The sequence below is a fragment of the Candida pseudojiufengensis genome, assembly GCF_024610245.1.
Source record: "Candida pseudojiufengensis strain CBS 10847 chromosome Unknown scaffold2, whole genome shotgun sequence".
Lineage (NCBI taxonomy): Eukaryota > Fungi > Ascomycota > Pichiomycetes > Serinales > Debaryomycetaceae > Lodderomyces > Lodderomyces pseudojiufengensis.
In genome coordinates this window covers 771,169-789,069 of record NW_026261524.1, presented here as the reverse complement: position 1 = coordinate 789,069, position 17,901 = coordinate 771,169, and the positions used below count along the sequence as shown (strand labels likewise).

Sequence of the window (17,901 nt, the reverse complement as noted above, 5' to 3'; positions counted from 1 at the left end):
TAAAACACTTAAATATTGAAACATCAATTATAGTTCATATTCAATAGTTGTCCTACTCCTCAAGAATTCCGTTCAACTCATTAAAATCACCATTTACACATTTACACATTCACGTAATCAAGAACTTTAAACTTTTTATAAAAATTGAAACTTAAAACTTTAATCATAATTTTCAAATTTTCAAATAATAACATCAATATCCTGAATTAAAAAAAAAATTTCTTAAATATTAGTTTTTGGGGTTATTTGAATTTACACATTTTTTTGGGGGAATTCATAGTTAACATTAAGTTTCAAAATAAACAAGCATATTCAAAATATTTCAGTCATTGTCGGTATTGAAAACAAAGCATACTCATACAAGCATAGAAGTACTTTAATAGAAGAAAGAAAACGCGTCTTTTGATCATATAAATTACAAGTATACCTGTTTTTTGCAAAATCTTCAATTTAAAGTAAAAGGAGGGTTAGTCATTAGTTTACAAATCTAAAGTACTGATACTCAAAGTTTATCTACAATCAATCAACTTCAGTCAACAACGAAGTAGTAACAACCTTTTTCATTTAAGGAAGAAAAGAAAGGATCAAAATCCCTATCATACATTTGGAAAGAGATCATCACATTAATAAATTGACTTTCTTTTCATCAGATTACTTTAGTACAACCCCATTTTCTTATTTTTTAATCATTTTCCTTCAGATACAGTTTGGAATAGATTTAGATTTAAAGATTTCTTAATTAAAGTATTGGAAGACTACCAGTTGTAATTCACACATTTTTTTAATCATTTTTGCATTAAGTATAATTAGGGAATAGTACATTAGATTATCTTAGGTAAGATTGTGTCAGATTCAATTGAAGTTGATATCATCATAAGTAATAATTTGTTATAAGAAATTTACATCATTTAGCTTCAGATTTGTCAAACAACATTTGTTATAATTTTTTAAATCAAAAGAAACAATTTGCAATTTAAACAAAATTATTAAATTAATCATTTAAAAACTATATTTAACAAGTTTCTACCCCCCATACATACAAAGAATATCATATTTTTTCAGTTTTACAAGAAAAGAGAGCTTTTTTATCCTGATTACACACATCAACCTACGTTTCTAAGTTTAAAGATATATAACCGATACATTAAACTTTTAAAGATAGATAGAATCAAGGATCATAAAAATATAGTTCATTATTTACTTCATATTCAATAATCATTTTTAAAGTTTCAGAATATAACTGATTAGAGGTTTTTGTTACTATATATTTGAAAAATCCTGGAGATCTTGGTACAATTTTTTAATCAAAACAATTACACATTTTTTATAAAACAATTTTAAAGAGTGCACATTTTCATAATATCTATTCAGGTGCACAATAATTTTTTTTTTAATTTAAACTCCTCAAGATTACCTAATTTGATTTATTTTTGAAATATGAATTCATTATCAAATAATGGGGATAATAATAATACTAATTCCTCAAATAAATCACAACAAGGAACACCACAACAATTGAATTCATCAACTCAAGGTTCATATGCATCAATAATAAAAGCAGAAGGAAGTTATACTACTTATTCCAATCCAAATAGTGCTAATAATGGTAACACTTCTCAAAGAAATACTTATGTGCCGAGTTCAGGACAAGATCCTAAAGATAATCAACAACAACAGCATCAACAACAACAATCTTCATCACTATATAATCAATACCAACCACAGCCGTTAAATTATCTTGGGCAAGAGGTATATAATCCAAATTCGACTCATCAACAAACTCAACCACAAGGAGATTATGCACATTTACAAAATCAACAATACACTTTGCAACAACAACAAAGACCTAATCAACTACTATCTCAACATCCAGGTGCTATTCCAAATCCTAATCAACAATATCCTGCTCCTGATTTAAATTATCAAAATCATAATGATCAACAACATCCTCAACAATGGGATGGATATCAACAACCACAACCACCACAACAACCTCAACAACAATCACCACAACCAGTAGATGAAAAACCAAAAAGACAAGGTAGAAAACCTGGAAGAAAACCACGTGCATCAAAGAAGAATAATCAAGATACAATTAATAACTCATCAACAGATTATCAAAATCAACCAAATTCTGCATCAAGTATTCCAAGATCAATTAATACTCAACAAAACCAACCGCCACAACAATTGCCACCTCATTTACAACATCAACAACAACAACATTTACAACATTTACCACCACATCAACAACAAGCTCATTTACAACAATTACCACCACATTTACAACAACATCCTCAACATCAACAACAAACTCCTTTACCACCACATCAACAACAACAACAACCTCATCAAATCCCTCAAAATCAAGATTTTCATGATCCATCGTTAACAACCCCAACAAACAAATTAATAACAAAAAGATCAAGAATGGGATGTTTAACATGTAGACAAAGGAAAAAAAGATGTTGTGAAACAAAACCAAAATGTACAGAATGTTCAAGATTAAAATTAAATTGTATTTGGCCAAAACCTGGTACTGAGCATAAAAATAAACCAAAAGATCAAAAAGATGATGAAAATACTATTGATCATGAAATTTATGGTAGAATTAAAGTATTGAGGGGTATAGTTGAATATAGATCTTAATAATTGAAAAGTATTGTAATAAGTGGTGTTCAAACGAATTTTTTTATGTATAAAATATTATTATTATTTTTATTTCATTGTGTATCTATTTATTTCCCGATTATTAGTTTTATTTTGTCATTAAACTTATGTACTATTATATAGATGTGATCATTAGTTGTTTAATGTATATTTATAATTCATAATGATCATTTTGTAGATATTCTACAAACCTTTGTAATTAGATACTACAATTTTCAGTTTTCTGGTAGTCCATAATACCGCCTAACTTTAAGGGGTTAATTTGTTTTAAGTGTAATATTCAAATATAACTACTCAGCAGGTCCAAATGCAGTACAAGATTGGCAGATAGATTCTATGGGCTTGATAAACCTTTAATCTTAGAGTGCTAATGATAAAGGTTATAGTATTAACACCTCTAAAAGCGTGAAAAGCAATTTTTGGACAACTGGTAAGACAATGAATCAAAAGTAGAAGTAAAAACCTGAAATCAAATCAAACTTGTCTTCAGTCATCATTCACAAATGTGAAAAATCTAACTATTCTGTAAATCGGACTGAACATTTTCACTGATATTAACGTGATAAGTGTTTCAAGTTGTATTTATTACCCCCTAATCTACCCTAATTAGAAATCTGAAAATAAGTCAAATAAATTTTGACAACCAAACGAGAGTTGACGACAATAAAAATCTCAACAATAAATTCAATACGTGTAAGCAAGAACTCATTTAAATCAAACCAACCATAGAATCCCACACTACATCAATATAAACAAATCACTTACAAATTATGTCGTTGGAAGCCTACAGTCTAAGAGATAAACAAATTTCTCAATTAGAGAGAATGCTACATTTAAATAAAGATGGTTCACCAGATTTAACATTAGCTTCAAAATCAGAAGAAATTATATGGAAAGTTTTAATACTAGATGAGAAATCAAGACAAGTCCTTTCATCAGTATTAAGAGTCAATGATTTATTAAGATGTGGAATAACTGTTCATTCATTAATTAATTCAAAAAGATCAAATTTACCTGATGCACCAGCAATATATTTTATTGAACCAACTATACAAAATATAAATATTATAATACAAGATATTGAAAATGATAAATATGAATTTTATTATATAAATTTTACATCAAATATATCAAGAGATTTGTTAGAAGAATTTGCTAAAAAAATTGCTTTACTGGGTAAAACAAATAGAATAAAACAAGTATGGGATCAATATCTTGATTTTATAGTTACTGAACCAAATTTATTTTCATTAAATATGAATGAAATTTTTACAGTTTTTAATACTTCTACAACTCAAGAAGATACAATACATCAATTAGTTGGTAAAATAGCAGATGGTTTATTATCTTTAATTATAACGTTAAATGTTATACCTATAATACGAGCTCAACAACATGGACCAGCTGAATATGTTGCTCAAGAATTAGATTTAAAATTAAGAGAATATATTACTAATTCTAAACTGTTGGGACAATTGGATTCATCTTCAAATATATCATTACAAAGACCAGTATTGATACTATTAGATAGGAATTTTGATTTAGGATCAATGTTTGCTCATTCTTGGATATATCAATGTATGGTAAGTGATGTTTTTCAATTAAAAAGAAATACTATAAAATTAATTAAACCAGGTAAAGATGAAAATTCACCCTCCGTAACAAAAAATTATGATATTGATCCTCGTGATTTTTTTTGGAATAAATATTCACAATTACCATTTCCTGATGTTGTTGAAAATGCAGATGTTGAATTAAATTCATATAAACAAGATGCAAAAGAAATAACAAATAAAACTGGAATTAGTTCATTAGATGATATTGACCCCAATGCTAATGCAACTGCAAATATTCAACAAGCAGTTGAAAAATTACCTGAATTAACTCAAAGAAAAACTACATTAGATATGCATATGGATATATTATCAAGTTTAATTAATGAATTACAAGCTAAAAATTTAGATACATTTTTTGAAATTGAACAGAATTCAAATGATCCAAAATCACTTAAAGAATTTCAAAATGTAATTGATGATACATCAAAAATTGATAATTCATTAGATAAATTAAGAACCTTTATAATATTAATTTTAGTAAATGATTTAAGTAATGATTATGTTAAGAATTTAAAATCACAATTAATTTTAAAATATCCAGATTTAAATATATCAGCATTAGAATATATTTTAAAATTTAAAGAAAATTCAAAATTATCAAATTTATCTAATTTAGGTAATGATAATGATAACAATCATTTAAATTCAAATCATAATCAACAACAAGCATCTGCTTTATTAAGTGGATTATCATCAAAATTATATGGATTAACAGAAGGTAAAATTTCAGAAGGTTTGAGTTCAATTGCATCAAAAATAAAAAATTTTATACCTGCTAAAAAATTATTACCAATAACAAATATTGTAGAATCAATAATGGATCCAACTAATTCTTCAAATCAATCATCAATACAATTAACTGATGATTATTTATATTTTGATCCAAAATCAAGAGGTGGTGGTCATTCAAAACCTCCAAAAAGACAAAGTTATTCAAATTCAATTGTTTTTGTTGTGGGTGGTGGGAATTATTTAGAATATCAAAATTTACAAGAATGGAGTAATAATTATAATTTTAATAATCATGGTAATGATTTAAATAAAACTAATGATGGATCTGGTAAAAATGTAATATATGGATCTACTAATATTTTATCACCATTAGAATTTTTAAAAGAGTGTGAAAATTTAAATAACTAATTAAAAGGAGCTTAATGTTTAATTAATAGTACATTTTATATACATTTAAAGAAATGATTTAGTTTCATTTAAAACTTTTGTAGATCTAGTTGAATCCAAGAATAATAATTCACATTCTTCAATATCTTGTAAGTTTATTTCTGATCTACCTGAAGTTGAAGCTAATATTCCAGCAGGAGTTAATAATTGTAATGAATATCTTAAACTTGTATTATAACCATGTTCAGCTAATTTATTTAATGCATCAGCAGATAAATTTAAATTTTCTAAATTAGCTCTTTTTTCAATTATAATTTTTATTTCATCTTTATTATATGGTAATGTTCTTATAATTAATAATCTATCAATTAAATCTGGTGGACAACCATGAGGTGCTTTTGTTGATAAATCATCTGATCCCTTTATTGTAGTTAAACCTCTATTTGAAGCTAATATAACTATTGGAGCTATAGAACTTTCTAAAGCTTTATTTAAATAAGTAAAAATTTCTAAATCTAACATATTAACTTCATCAATAAATAATACACCAGGAATTAATTCTGCAATACCTTGATCAATATATTTTGAAACTATCTTGTTGACTTCTGTTCTTAATTTATCTGTAATTTCAGTTTTTTTAGGTTTTAATAATTGTCCCATCATACTTAAAACATCTTGACCACCTTGAGGTCTTGAATTAGCAACATCTAAATCATGTAATGTTACATCTTGTACTATCTCTTTTTTTTTATGAACTTCACCTTTTGGTAATGGAACATATTCTTCAGCTTCTAAATCAAATTCAGTAGCATAAGCATCTGATCTACCAACTCTTTTTACAGCTCCAGTATTTGATTCAATATATATTACATCACCAATTGATACTCTTTCTTTTTGTAATGATTCATATATACTTGGATCTAATCTTAAATTTTTAGTTCCCTTTGCAGTTTTTAAACCAACTATAACATGAGATATAGTTTTACCATAACCACCTAAAGGATTTTCAGCTTCTTCTGGAGTTAATTCAATAACTTCACCTTCATAAACTTCTTTTGTTTCTTTAATTCTTAATCCAATAGCTTTTCTAAAATTTTCCATTAATGCACTTGTTTTTTTAACTTCTGCACTATATAATTCTGAACCAACAATAGGACAAAATGGAACTTTTGGACCTAATTCTTGTGATACTGCAAGAGCCAAAGCTGTTTTCCCAGTTGCTGGTGGTCCAGCAATTAATACTGCTTTTCCTGACATTTTTTTAGATTTAATTAAATCAACTATTATACCACATGCTTCTCTTGCATCTTGTTGACCTATGAATCCAGCATCAATAGGTTTGGCAATTCCATGTTCATTTAATCCTAAACCTTTTATATGAGTATGTGTTGCTGTTCTATTATCTTTATTTGTTGAGACTGAATTTGATTCATTCACTTCACTTATTTGGACCATTTTGATGATGATATTATGTGATATTTGTGCTAGAATAAACGGAGTTTTGCTGAGCAGGTAGTAAGAGCAGTTAGTGGTTTCTTATACTGACTATTGTTGTTGAATGGTGTGGTGATTTGTTAGAATGTTTAAGTTTGGTGATTAGATTTTTTTTCAGATTCAAGATGTTTTCAAAATCTACTTTTTTTCGTGATAGTCAAAGAGGAATGATGATATTGTTAACACTTCAAAGTAAAATCCACAATTTATAACGACTTATGAGTATTGCAAACAAACCTCATTCAAAAGGATCAATTGCATTCATACAATACATTACTGAATCGGCTGATCAACCAGTCGTGAGACTATTATTGTAAAGAAATTTACTACGAAGCTTGAGTTTGGTATTGTGAATTAAAAATTAAACAGAGGTGCGTAGTGGACGTGTTCATTCATTGTTGATTGGCAAATCCTCATTAAAGAAGTTGTGAAGACATAGGAGCAATAACCAAAGCTATTTTTTTCCACCTTAGTGCTATTAACACCGTATATGTAGTTCATTATTACTACATAAACAGATCAATTAATAAGTAGAAAGGTTTATTCATGATAGGAATGTGATACGGCTAATCATTGGTTGGTGTTATATCAGATTGTTTTGAAATAAGTCAAGATCATTTATGAAGACAATCAGTAAAACCCATACTACTATATATTAGTAATCCGACGTGAGTTGTTGAATTTCTAACAGTCTATAAATATGTCTCCGTGTTAATTTCAATCACATTAACATCAACCAGTCAGAGGCAACATTAGACTGTTAGTGATTCAACAACTAACGTGGGATTACTAATATATATATAGTTGAATGTTGTAAGAACCATTCATAAATGACCTAATCAATTTACATTATATTGATAACACTAACTGAGCATCCAATACCACTTTGAAATAAAACGTAACGTGATGTTTTGAATAAAAATCTAAAGAGTAAATACATAAGGATAAGATAGATATCTTGAATTTGAAACTTAAAAAATTATCATTGATTTCTGACATAGTCATTTCCATCGATGTAAGTCATAATCTCAGTCCACAAATGCCATCAGTAATGTATTAGTCAAAACAGCAGTAGAATTAGTAGAATTAAACCCTACAACAAATTCACAATCCAAACAAATGTATGCTATTTTATATATTAAAAAAAAAAAAATTGATCTATAGAAATGTGTTTTATTCATATTTATTTTATGAAAAGTAATAATATATTTAAACTAAGAACTGAAACCTCATTGAATCATCATCATCATCTTTTACTCTATTATCCAATTTATTAAAAAATGAAGTTTAAATTAAAAAACTTCACCTTGATCAAACATAGCATCAGCAACTTTAATAAATCCTGCAATATTTGCACCTTTTAATAAAGAAGGTAAAATTTCTTCACCTTTTTCAGTTGAATATTTCTTTGCGGTATCATAACAATTTTCAAAACAAGTAACCATAATATCTTTTAATTTTGCATCAACTTCTTCTGCTGTCCAATTAACTCTTTGAGAATTTTGAGCCATTTCTAATCCTGAAACAGCTACACCACCACAATTTGCTGCTTTACCTGGTGCATACCAAACTCCATTATTTCTATTTGATTCAAATACTTCAATTGCTTCTTTTGTTGAACCCATATTTGAACCCTCAGCAATAAATTTACATCCAGAATCAACTAAATGTTTAGCTTCTTCTCCACTAACTTCATTTTGAGTAGCTGAAGGTAAAGCAACATCAACTTGTCCAACTTTTGTCCATGGTCTAACACCAGCAATATATTCAACTTCATTATCACCACTAAAAATTTTAACTTCATCTTTTATAATTTGTTCCAAAGATTTAAAAACTAATTTTGCTTCAGCAATTGCATGAATTTGTTCATCAGTTATACCATTTTTTGAAATTATACTTCCCTTTGAATCAGATAATGATACAACAATACCACCTAATTCATTAACTTTTAAAGCAGCATATTGAGCAACATTTCCAGAACCAGATATGGCAACTCTTTTACCTTTAAAACTTTCTTTACCTTGACTTGCTTTTTCAATCATTTTTTCAGTATAATAAACACAACCATAACCAGTTGCTTCTGGTCTAATTAAAGATCCACCCCAACTTAAACCTTTACCAGTTAAAACACCAGCCCAATTATTTTGCATTTGTTTATAAGCACCAAATAAATAACCAACTTCTCTACCACCAACACCAATATCTCCTGCTGGAACATCAGTATCAGGACCAATATATCTTGCTAATTGTCTCATGAAACTAACACAAAATCTTCTAATTTCAGAATCAGTTTTATCTTTTGGATTAAAATCAGCACCACCTTTACCACCACCCATTGATAAACCAGTCAAAGCATTTTTAAAAATTTGTTCAAAACCTAAAAATTTTAATATTGATAAATTAACAGTTGGATGAAATCTTAAACCTCCCTTGAATGGACCTAAAGCAGAATTAAATTGAACTCTATAACCATTATTAACTTGAATTTCTCCTTTATCATTCTCCCATGTTACTCTAAATTGAATAATTCTTTCAGGTACTGATACAACTGGTATAACTTTTTTATATTTTGGTTGTTCTGTAAATAATGTTGAATCTTGTACAGCTGAAACTAATTCATCATAAGCTTGTTGAAATTCTGGTTCATGAGGTAATACCATTGTGAATAATTTGTATATGTATAGATTTGTATATGTGTATAAAAATGTATTAAATGTATATAATCAACAATTGAATTGTATGAATATATATATATATGAATTTGTAATTACTTAAATCTAAAGAAAATAAGTAAGAGATGAATGATATAAATTTCTGATGATATATTTATCTATTTATAATAATTCTTTCAATTGATAAAATAAATAATAATCATCTTAAATTAATTAAATAATTATGATTCAATCTCCAAGCTACAAAATAAAATTTCTATTGTTCTATTAACATAACGAACTATAAGTTACTTTTTTTTATCAATCTTTGACCAATCATATTCTTTATTGATTAAGTATGATTTCTTATTCTATTTACTTAATTATAAAATCTAAAATTTAAATTTCTATTTTTTCAAAATTTTTCATTCTTTATAATTTTGCCCCTAAACCGGCCCATCACTTCTATTTGTGTATAACGTCCGACTTGTATTGTTTGTGTTCAATATTATGAATTTTATTGGACCTCACTCTACTATTATCAACAATAAACCGTTTGTTTTACTCTAAGGCAGTCAAGGCTGTTTGTGGAGGTGAAACTCTTCTGTTTCAAAGTAAATCTTTACATGATTCATTTTAAAATATTCAATGATCGGTTTATTCAAAATTTTGCATAATTTTACATATTTCCGTTACACTAAATTAAATCGAACACCTTTACTTTAGATTTTACAATGATGTGAGTAGATCATTAGTGAGCTCGATCTAATCTATGTCAAATAAGAGTAGAACTTGAACAAATTCACTCTATATTTTCTTGACTTTTTGGTCAAAATAGGGCAAACAGAGGTCGAACTGAAGTCAAAAGAAAATACAAAGCTAAGCAATATGAATGACTCCAATAGAATAAATTTCAAACGGAATATTCCGTATAAGAAATTTAGTGTTAAGCATATTATAATTAAGCGAAAATTATATAACATTTCATCAATCAAATTAAGGAGAACGGACCCGATTTAAAAATTTGTATGAAATGGAAGACTAAGTTGAGAAACGCAAGGCAATTACTTGAATATTTTTTGAAATTCTCAAAACAATAAGATGATTTACTCAAACCTAAACAATATAATTTGATTATGATCCCTGAAACTGAAATATCTCTGTTAGCTTTAACACTTTAATAAGACGGAATTTGTACTTAAAAATTGAAATTAAACTTTTTTAAAATTTGTTTTAAATATTATTCTTAAAGAAGAGATCAACTTAAGTAATTGGATAAAGATAAAAGATGAAACAAACAAAAGATGGACAAGAATTTCTTATGACGTAGATTCTTCTCTCATGTAAAAGTAAATTCAAAGTGGTTATATTCATTTTGTATTTGTTTCGGATTAAAGATCTTTATTTAGGAAATGTTTCAGAGTCAAATTAAAAATATTATAATTTATATATAAAGCCGATATCGAATTTATAAAAAAAATTGGTCAAATTCAAATATTATGTAATATTCACAACAAAACAAGTAAGTCTTCAACACTTCTTTGATCTTATCACTCAGAAACGAAATTAATCTACTTGAACAAGCCAATTAAGGTTACAAATTCCAAGACTCTTTCTATTGCTTGAGACGACCCTTGTCCATATCAAATGTTTGTTTTGTGTTTCTCTTTACCTTAGTTTCATATTCTTTTAACACGAAGTTGGTTTCACAATTTACTAAGTCAATAAAAATCTAAACAATTTACTAAGTCAGTAAAAATCTATAATTACAATTTCAAGCTTAATCTTACTCTAAAAAAATCCATTCCTTCACAACAAATTCAGAACTTATGCAAAATTATGGCAATTGAACAATTTCTTGAGTATTTATACCTAATTCATTTGATTAAAATATTCTATATTAATAATGTTCTGTATAAATTAATTAAGTTTCTGGTGACAACTCTAAATAAATCCAAAAAATTACTTTTCTAAAAAATCGAAATAATGCTTTCAGGTACCTGCTAATTTTCTCATATTTCAAATATTCTGTCGAAGATTTCTATAGTAATTGCTTGATTCAAGAAGTGAGATATTTCAATCAAAACTCATCAAATGAAACAAAGTCTTGCATCAACAGGTACCTAAAAGCACTGTTTCAAAATTTTATTAAAGTGATTTATATATCAAGTGTTGTTGCTGTTGGAAATCAATACATAATAAGATTGCAGGATCCTTATACTTTTAAAATTTGCATCTAACATTTTGAACATCAAAATCCTACTATCCAATTTTGCTTTCTTGTTTTTCATCCTTTTGTATTATATCCTGTTACTTTCATATGAGATGACCTTAGCATTTTTAGTTTATTTAATTAAATTTCATAATGGTGTAGTAATTCTTTGTTCAAATCAGGCAATAGGTTAAAACAGTGCTACTTATAGTATAACTGACTAGTAACCTCCATCGGAGTTCTGTTTTGGTTAAATGACCCTTAAATAACCAATAAAATCGAATATCCACTTAAGATTTTTCTATACTTATTTGGTTTTTCAATTTCCTATACTCGTATATGGTTTTGATCAAATGAAAAAAAGCAAGAATCATAGTAATAAAATAAATTTTAAACATTAATGGATCTTTTCTTAATGTTGTTGAAATAATTTCCAATATTCCAAATATAATAACTTGAAACATTCTATAAATTGATTTTTTACTTTTGGAATTTTCTGAATCATCTTTAATTTTGTATATAATGTATTGAAGTATAAAAAGTGATGGTAAACCTATGATAAACATTATTAACATGGTTATTGTTTCTTGAGTCTTGGTTGGATGAATCTTATTCAAGAATAAATCCAATTTATCCAAATAAAATAATTGATAAAAATAACCTAGCTCTGGTGAGTTTAGTAGTTGAATGAAATCATTTTTTAGTGAATTCATGATGACTTTCATATAGAAATTTAATTGATCCAACTGGCCAACCTCATTTTATAGTTTTCATTTCTCAAATTCTTCAATGGTTTGTATAATTTTGTATAGACTAGTGATCGTTACGTCATAAATTATTGAGTTAGGGCTAATGTCTTAAACAAAATGTCAGAGTTTATTTGTTTCAGACAATAAAATTTATTGGATGAAATTATAAATAAAAGTGAAATTCTTACCTAATGATTTTTGATTCATAGAGTTTTATAAGAATAAGGATGTTCTAGAATACTATCATACCAAATGACGACTATTTTATCGCAAGTTAATGAACGCTTTGATTTACTCACTCGCTAGTATGTACAACTCGAATTTTTCATCAAATTGCAAGTTCACTCGAAAGATAGATATCGGAGTTTCTGGATGTGTTAGTGAAAACACTTCATGTGGATAGGGCACATTTTTAAATAAGCATTGTATTACGGTGGTATAAATTACTTTGCAGTCCTGCACATCAAAGAAAGTGACTTACCTGAAATACAAAATGAGAACCTGAAGTTCAATGGGATTAATGATACTGTTGTACATTAATCTTATTTTTCTTTGGTCTTTGTTACTGAATCCCTTGAGGTTTTTAAAATTCCAGACCAATGGTCGAATTTTGAATTAAATTCGACCATTGGTCTGGAATTTGCTCCATGTTCATTTTGAATTGCTAAAACTTTGATGTTATGATACCAGAAAATTTAAAATTCACAGGTTATTAAAAGAGCATTTGGATTAGCTCCAGATTTTTCCAAGCTTTTACATGAAAAGAGAAGTGGTGATTTGGAACCAAGAATTATGATTATTACACTATCAGAGTCTGACAAAGTTATTATTAAAGATGATCCATTTCACTCTGTTATATCAAATGGGGCCAATGTTATCAACGGTGAAGATCCAAAAGTTGTTGATCCATGAATAATGCTTGCTTCTAAAATACAAGATTGGTCAAACTATAATGATCTCGCATTCAAGATTGGAAGCATACTTTGAAGCATGATACAACTTTTCAAGTCATTTAAAAATTTCCCAAAGAGTTCGATATTGAAAAGTTGAAATTGGATCATACATTAACTATAATTAGGAGGGAATAATGATAAGTCAAAGCTAAACCAAGGTGTTTGTATTAATTCTCTAGTCAACTGTATTCCAAATTAAGGTAAAATCATTATTACATGAACATATCCCAAAGGATCAAATATTACTTGATTTAGCTTTTCAAAATGAACATAAATTCAGTAGATGTTGGTCTCAACAATAGAATTAATCAGTTTTTATAAATTCCCATTAGACACAAAAAAAACCATTTCAATGTTGGAGTAAGTATATCCAGTGAAATGTCAATAAAATTGGTGTAATTGACATACAGGAATTGCTTGATGGCTGCTTTTAGGGTTTGGTGTTACTGCAGAATAAATGACAGCAGTTTATTGAACAATTGTGTCATCATCTGAATTAGATTATTAGTAGCAGAGAAAATTGTTGATTTAACCTTATATCGTCAATTAAAAGTTTTAAGCCAGCTACTTATGTGTAATAACCTTGGTCTTATGTTTTCACCGTTTTACAATATGCTCCACCTTAATCAATATTTTGTTTGCGTACAGCGATTTTACAAAAAAATGACGACATTATATGATCAGGGTCATGTTTTCACTATCAAGAGTTGGCGTCAAACTTTTAGTTGACGGTATGAGGTCAAATCAAATAAACTAACATAACATATAATGTTGAGGTTTTTCTTTTCTTTACATTTAAAAAAATTAAAAGCTTCCTCAACCTAGGTAAACATAAGCGTTTATTTTGTAGGTTTATAATTTTGGAATATTTAACTAACTTAAAAAATTGCTTCAAGGGAAGCAAAAAAAATTTTTATTAATAGCTTAGAATTAAGAGAAAGGTTTTTACTAATGCAAGAGAATATTGAAAAATAAGAACTACATATTGGTATAAATAGTTTCTAATTTAATGTTCAATTTTAAATTGTCATTATGCTACGTAATTTCAATTGAGTTATGTTTTAAGTTACTAATCGTCGAGAAACGGAATCATCATTCAAACACCTTATTATAGTTCTTCTTCTTTAATTGTTCAGTTCTAATGATTACTTATATTTGCTTTTTTCTACACCAACAATCATCATAATCATTTTCAATTTGAATTAGAATATCATCATCAAAACAATCTTCTAATTTAAAAATTTTTTCAATTTGTTTTTTTAAATAAGAAGAATTTTCACCTCTATAAATTTGTACATGTAAATAACCACATAATTTTTGAGATTCATTCCCGTTTTTAGGCCAAAATCTTGGTGTAGTTATTGATTTTATACCTTTTATACTTGAAATTTCATTTAATTTTAATCTTATTTTTGATTCTTGGGTGTGAGATAAATTTAATAATAATGTTGATGATGTTGATTTCATTAATGGAATTGAGGATAAAAAAATTAATATTGCTATAATTAATGATGCTATTGGATCAAATCCTTGCCAATTAAAAATTTTTGTTAATAATGTTGATATTACTACACCTACTGAACCTAATGCATCAGCTAATATATGTAAAAAGATTCCTCTCATATTATCATTTATTTTTTGTTTGTCGTCTTCATTCGGTTCATTCAATTCGGCTTGATGTGATGAATGAGTATGATTATGTGAATGATCATGACTATGTGAGTGTGTATCTAAAGTATGTGAATGACTATGATTATGACTATGTCCATGTCCATGTCCATGAGAATGTCCATGATTAAAAGCAAATACACCAACAAGATTAACTAATAATCCTAATATAGAAACAACCATTAATTCATTAGTCTTTTGTAAATGTATAGGATTAAATAATCTACCAATAGCTTCAAATAATATTGAACCACTTATACCCATTAATAAAGTTGCATTAGTAAAACCAGCTAAATTTTCTAAATTTGACCAACCAAATGGATATTTTCCATTCTTGTTGACTTTCATTTTGGATAATACTCCAGCTATTAAACCTAATGCTAATGATATACAATCTAATAACATATGTAATGAATCTGATAATAAACCTAATGATTTTGATCTAAATGAATAAAGAAATTGAATTATCATAAAACTTGCATTAAGTAATAAGAAATTAAAAATTGCTTTTGTATCTTGATGTTTTAGTACTTCCCCTAATATTGTAGAAGTATTTGAAGTCGTTGTTGTTGTAGTTGATGTTGTGTTTGTTGTTGATGTGGTATATTTTTGATTTAATTGATAAAAATTATAACTTGAACCCGGAATTATTAATATAGATAATACAATGTTTAGAATTGTATAAAAATCTAATTTTTGTAGAACAACGTAGCGTAGTATGGAATTAATGACTGATAAAAATATAAAATGTATCTTGTTACTATGATTTGAAAATTCTTGAAATGTAATTATACTGATAATGAATGTAATTAAGTGAACTCCAATCATACTGAAGTTGAAAATCTGGTAAAAAAATAAAATCAAAATTAAGGACGACATTGTTAGAACTGATATGATTATTTTATCCAATTTTAATTTGAAGTTGACCCTAGTTAATGTATAAAATCCAGAAAATAATAAAACATATCCAACCAATTTTATGATTGACAATGATTTTATTAAATCTGAAATAATGATGACAGGAGTATAATAATTTCTATAATTAATAAATAATCCAAAAAGTAATGAATTAACTTTATCAAATTCAATAAAAGTTATAGGTAGATATATTAAAAAAGTTGCAATTAATAATTTTATAGTGTGTTTTCTTGATTCTGAAATGTCAATTTCAGTATTTGTAGATTGAGACGGTATTAATTTAATGAATTGTGCAATGTATATGCATAGTACGGTGAATGAACTTAGTATGAATGCAACTAATGAATTTATAAATAATTGGTATGTAAGGGTATAGTAATTTTCATTGTTAATGTTTGATTGATGATCAGACGAATTTGTTTGTAACGCTGAATTATTTATTATAAGTTCATATGATAAAAATACAATTGGATAAGCTATTAATAAAGGTAATGTTGTAATTAAAATTGTAAATTGATTTGATAAATTTTGACCATTTTTAATTGATGAAAAAGTATTTGAAATTTTTTCAAATTTGTTGTTAGTATTCAACTGATACGGTATATCATTATTTTCCATATTACATTAAACTGGCTGTATAGGAATCCTGCTCTTATAGTGAATTGTATAATTCTCTATGTTGTTATAACTACTACTGTTCAATAAGATATTGGTTATTTAGTTTTGACGTAAAATAATAAAATGAAACAATCAATCACAATACGGGTTTTGTGTAATATTGATTGCAGTTTTGTCGTGTCATGAATCTACAAGGACTGACAACATTTTACATGTCATGAAACTGAAAGTAGCGACAAACTCAAGCTAGTAAATCAATCTTATTAAGCAGATCATCTAAGTGAATTATCATATACCAATTTTATAGAACTTAATAGAATTATAATACCAATAACTCATCAAACTCAAAATGTCACGAACAGGCGTATTAGTAATGGGTCCAGCAGGAGCTGGAAAATCTACTTTTTGTAATTCAATAATATCACATATGCAATCAATTGGAAGAAGAGCTCATATAATAAATCTTGATCCAGCAGCAGAACCAACAGAATTTGAATTTACAATAGATATAAGAGATTTAATATCATTACAAGATGTAATGGAAGAAATGGATTTTGGTCCCAATGGAGGATTAATATATTGTTTTGAATATTTATTACAAAATTTAGATTGGTTAGATGAAGAAATTGGAGATTATAATGATGAATATTTAATATTTGATATGCCTGGACAAATTGAATTATATACTCATATCCCCATTATGCCAATAATAATAAATCATTTAAAACAAGCATTAAATTTTAATTTATGTGCTTGTTATTTATTAGAAAGTTCATTTATAATAGATCCATCAAAATTTTTTAGTGGTACATTATCAGCAATGAGTTCAATGATTTTATTGGAATTACCTCATATAAATATATTATCCAAGATAGATCTTGTTAAAAATGAAACAAGTGTTAAAAAATTAAAACAATTTTTAAATCCTGATCCTTATTTATTAGCAAAAGAAGAAGATGAAATAAATCCAAAATTTAAAAAATTAACAAATTCTATAGCAAATTTAATTGATGATTTTGGTATGGTTCAATATTTACCATTAGATTGTTCTTCAAAAAATGAAAATAATAAAAGTATTGAAAATATTTTAAGTTATATTGATGATGTTACTCAATGGAGTGAAGCTCAAGAACCAAAAGAACCAAATGATCAATTAGAAATACCTGATGAAGCTTTTTAGATGAAGCAGTTTCAATATAAAAATTAGTTATAATTCTTGAATGAAAGCGAAGA

The 17,901-nt window shown here is 26.9% G+C and overlaps 6 protein-coding genes and 1 pseudogene across 7 annotated transcripts; 4 read left to right on the top strand and 3 right to left on the bottom strand. All coding sequences in view use genetic code 12, as the record gives it.

Annotated features, from left to right (window-relative positions):
* Positions 1-1,437: 1,437 nt before the first annotated feature.
* Positions 1,438-2,649, top strand: CZF1 (Zn(II)2Cys6 transcription factor CZRF1; the record flags this gene model as incomplete). The annotated part of the gene is made up of 1 exon (XM_051755785.1): positions 1,438-2,649. One exon carries the CDS (start codon positions 1,438-1,440, stop codon positions 2,647-2,649), a length of 1,212 nt encoding a protein of 403 aa, XP_051616272.1.
* Positions 2,650-3,440: 791 nt separating this feature from the next.
* KGF55_001231 (syntaxin-binding protein) lies at positions 3,441-5,426 on the top strand (the record flags this gene model as incomplete). Its single annotated transcript, XM_051755784.1, has 1 exon — positions 3,441-5,426. One exon carries the CDS (start codon positions 3,441-3,443, stop codon positions 5,424-5,426), a length of 1,986 nt encoding a protein of 661 aa, XP_051616271.1.
* Positions 5,427-5,471: 45 nt separating this feature from the next.
* Positions 5,472-6,860, bottom strand: KGF55_001230 (RuvB family ATP-dependent DNA helicase pontin; the record flags this gene model as incomplete). Its single annotated transcript, XM_051755783.1, has 1 exon — positions 5,472-6,860. One exon carries the CDS (start codon positions 6,858-6,860, stop codon positions 5,472-5,474), a length of 1,389 nt encoding a protein of 462 aa, XP_051616270.1.
* A 1,331-nt stretch (positions 6,861-8,191) lies between these two features.
* On the bottom strand, positions 8,192-9,559 carry GDH3 (glutamate dehydrogenase (NADP(+)); the record flags this gene model as incomplete). Its single annotated transcript, XM_051755782.1, has 1 exon — positions 8,192-9,559. One exon carries the CDS (start codon positions 9,557-9,559, stop codon positions 8,192-8,194), a length of 1,368 nt encoding a protein of 455 aa, XP_051616269.1.
* A 3,204-nt stretch (positions 9,560-12,763) lies between these two features.
* On the top strand, positions 12,764-13,423 carry KGF55_001228 (annotated as a pseudogene). Its single transcript has 3 exons — positions 12,764-12,816; positions 13,107-13,113; positions 13,220-13,423. Coding segments are annotated over exons 1-3 (264 nt in total).
* A 1,190-nt stretch (positions 13,424-14,613) lies between these two features.
* Positions 14,614-16,668, bottom strand: KGF55_001227 (metal cation transporter; the record flags this gene model as incomplete). The annotated part of the gene is made up of 1 exon (XM_051755781.1): positions 14,614-16,668. The coding sequence occupies one exon, from the start codon at positions 16,666-16,668 to the stop codon at positions 14,614-14,616; it is 2,055 nt and encodes a 684-aa protein (XP_051616268.1).
* A 349-nt stretch (positions 16,669-17,017) lies between these two features.
* KGF55_001226 (putative signal sequence-binding GTPase) lies at positions 17,018-17,848 on the top strand (the record flags this gene model as incomplete). The annotated part of the gene is made up of 1 exon (XM_051755779.1): positions 17,018-17,848. The coding sequence occupies one exon, from the start codon at positions 17,018-17,020 to the stop codon at positions 17,846-17,848; it is 831 nt and encodes a 276-aa protein (XP_051616267.1).
* Between the last annotated feature and the right edge of the window lie 53 nt (positions 17,849-17,901).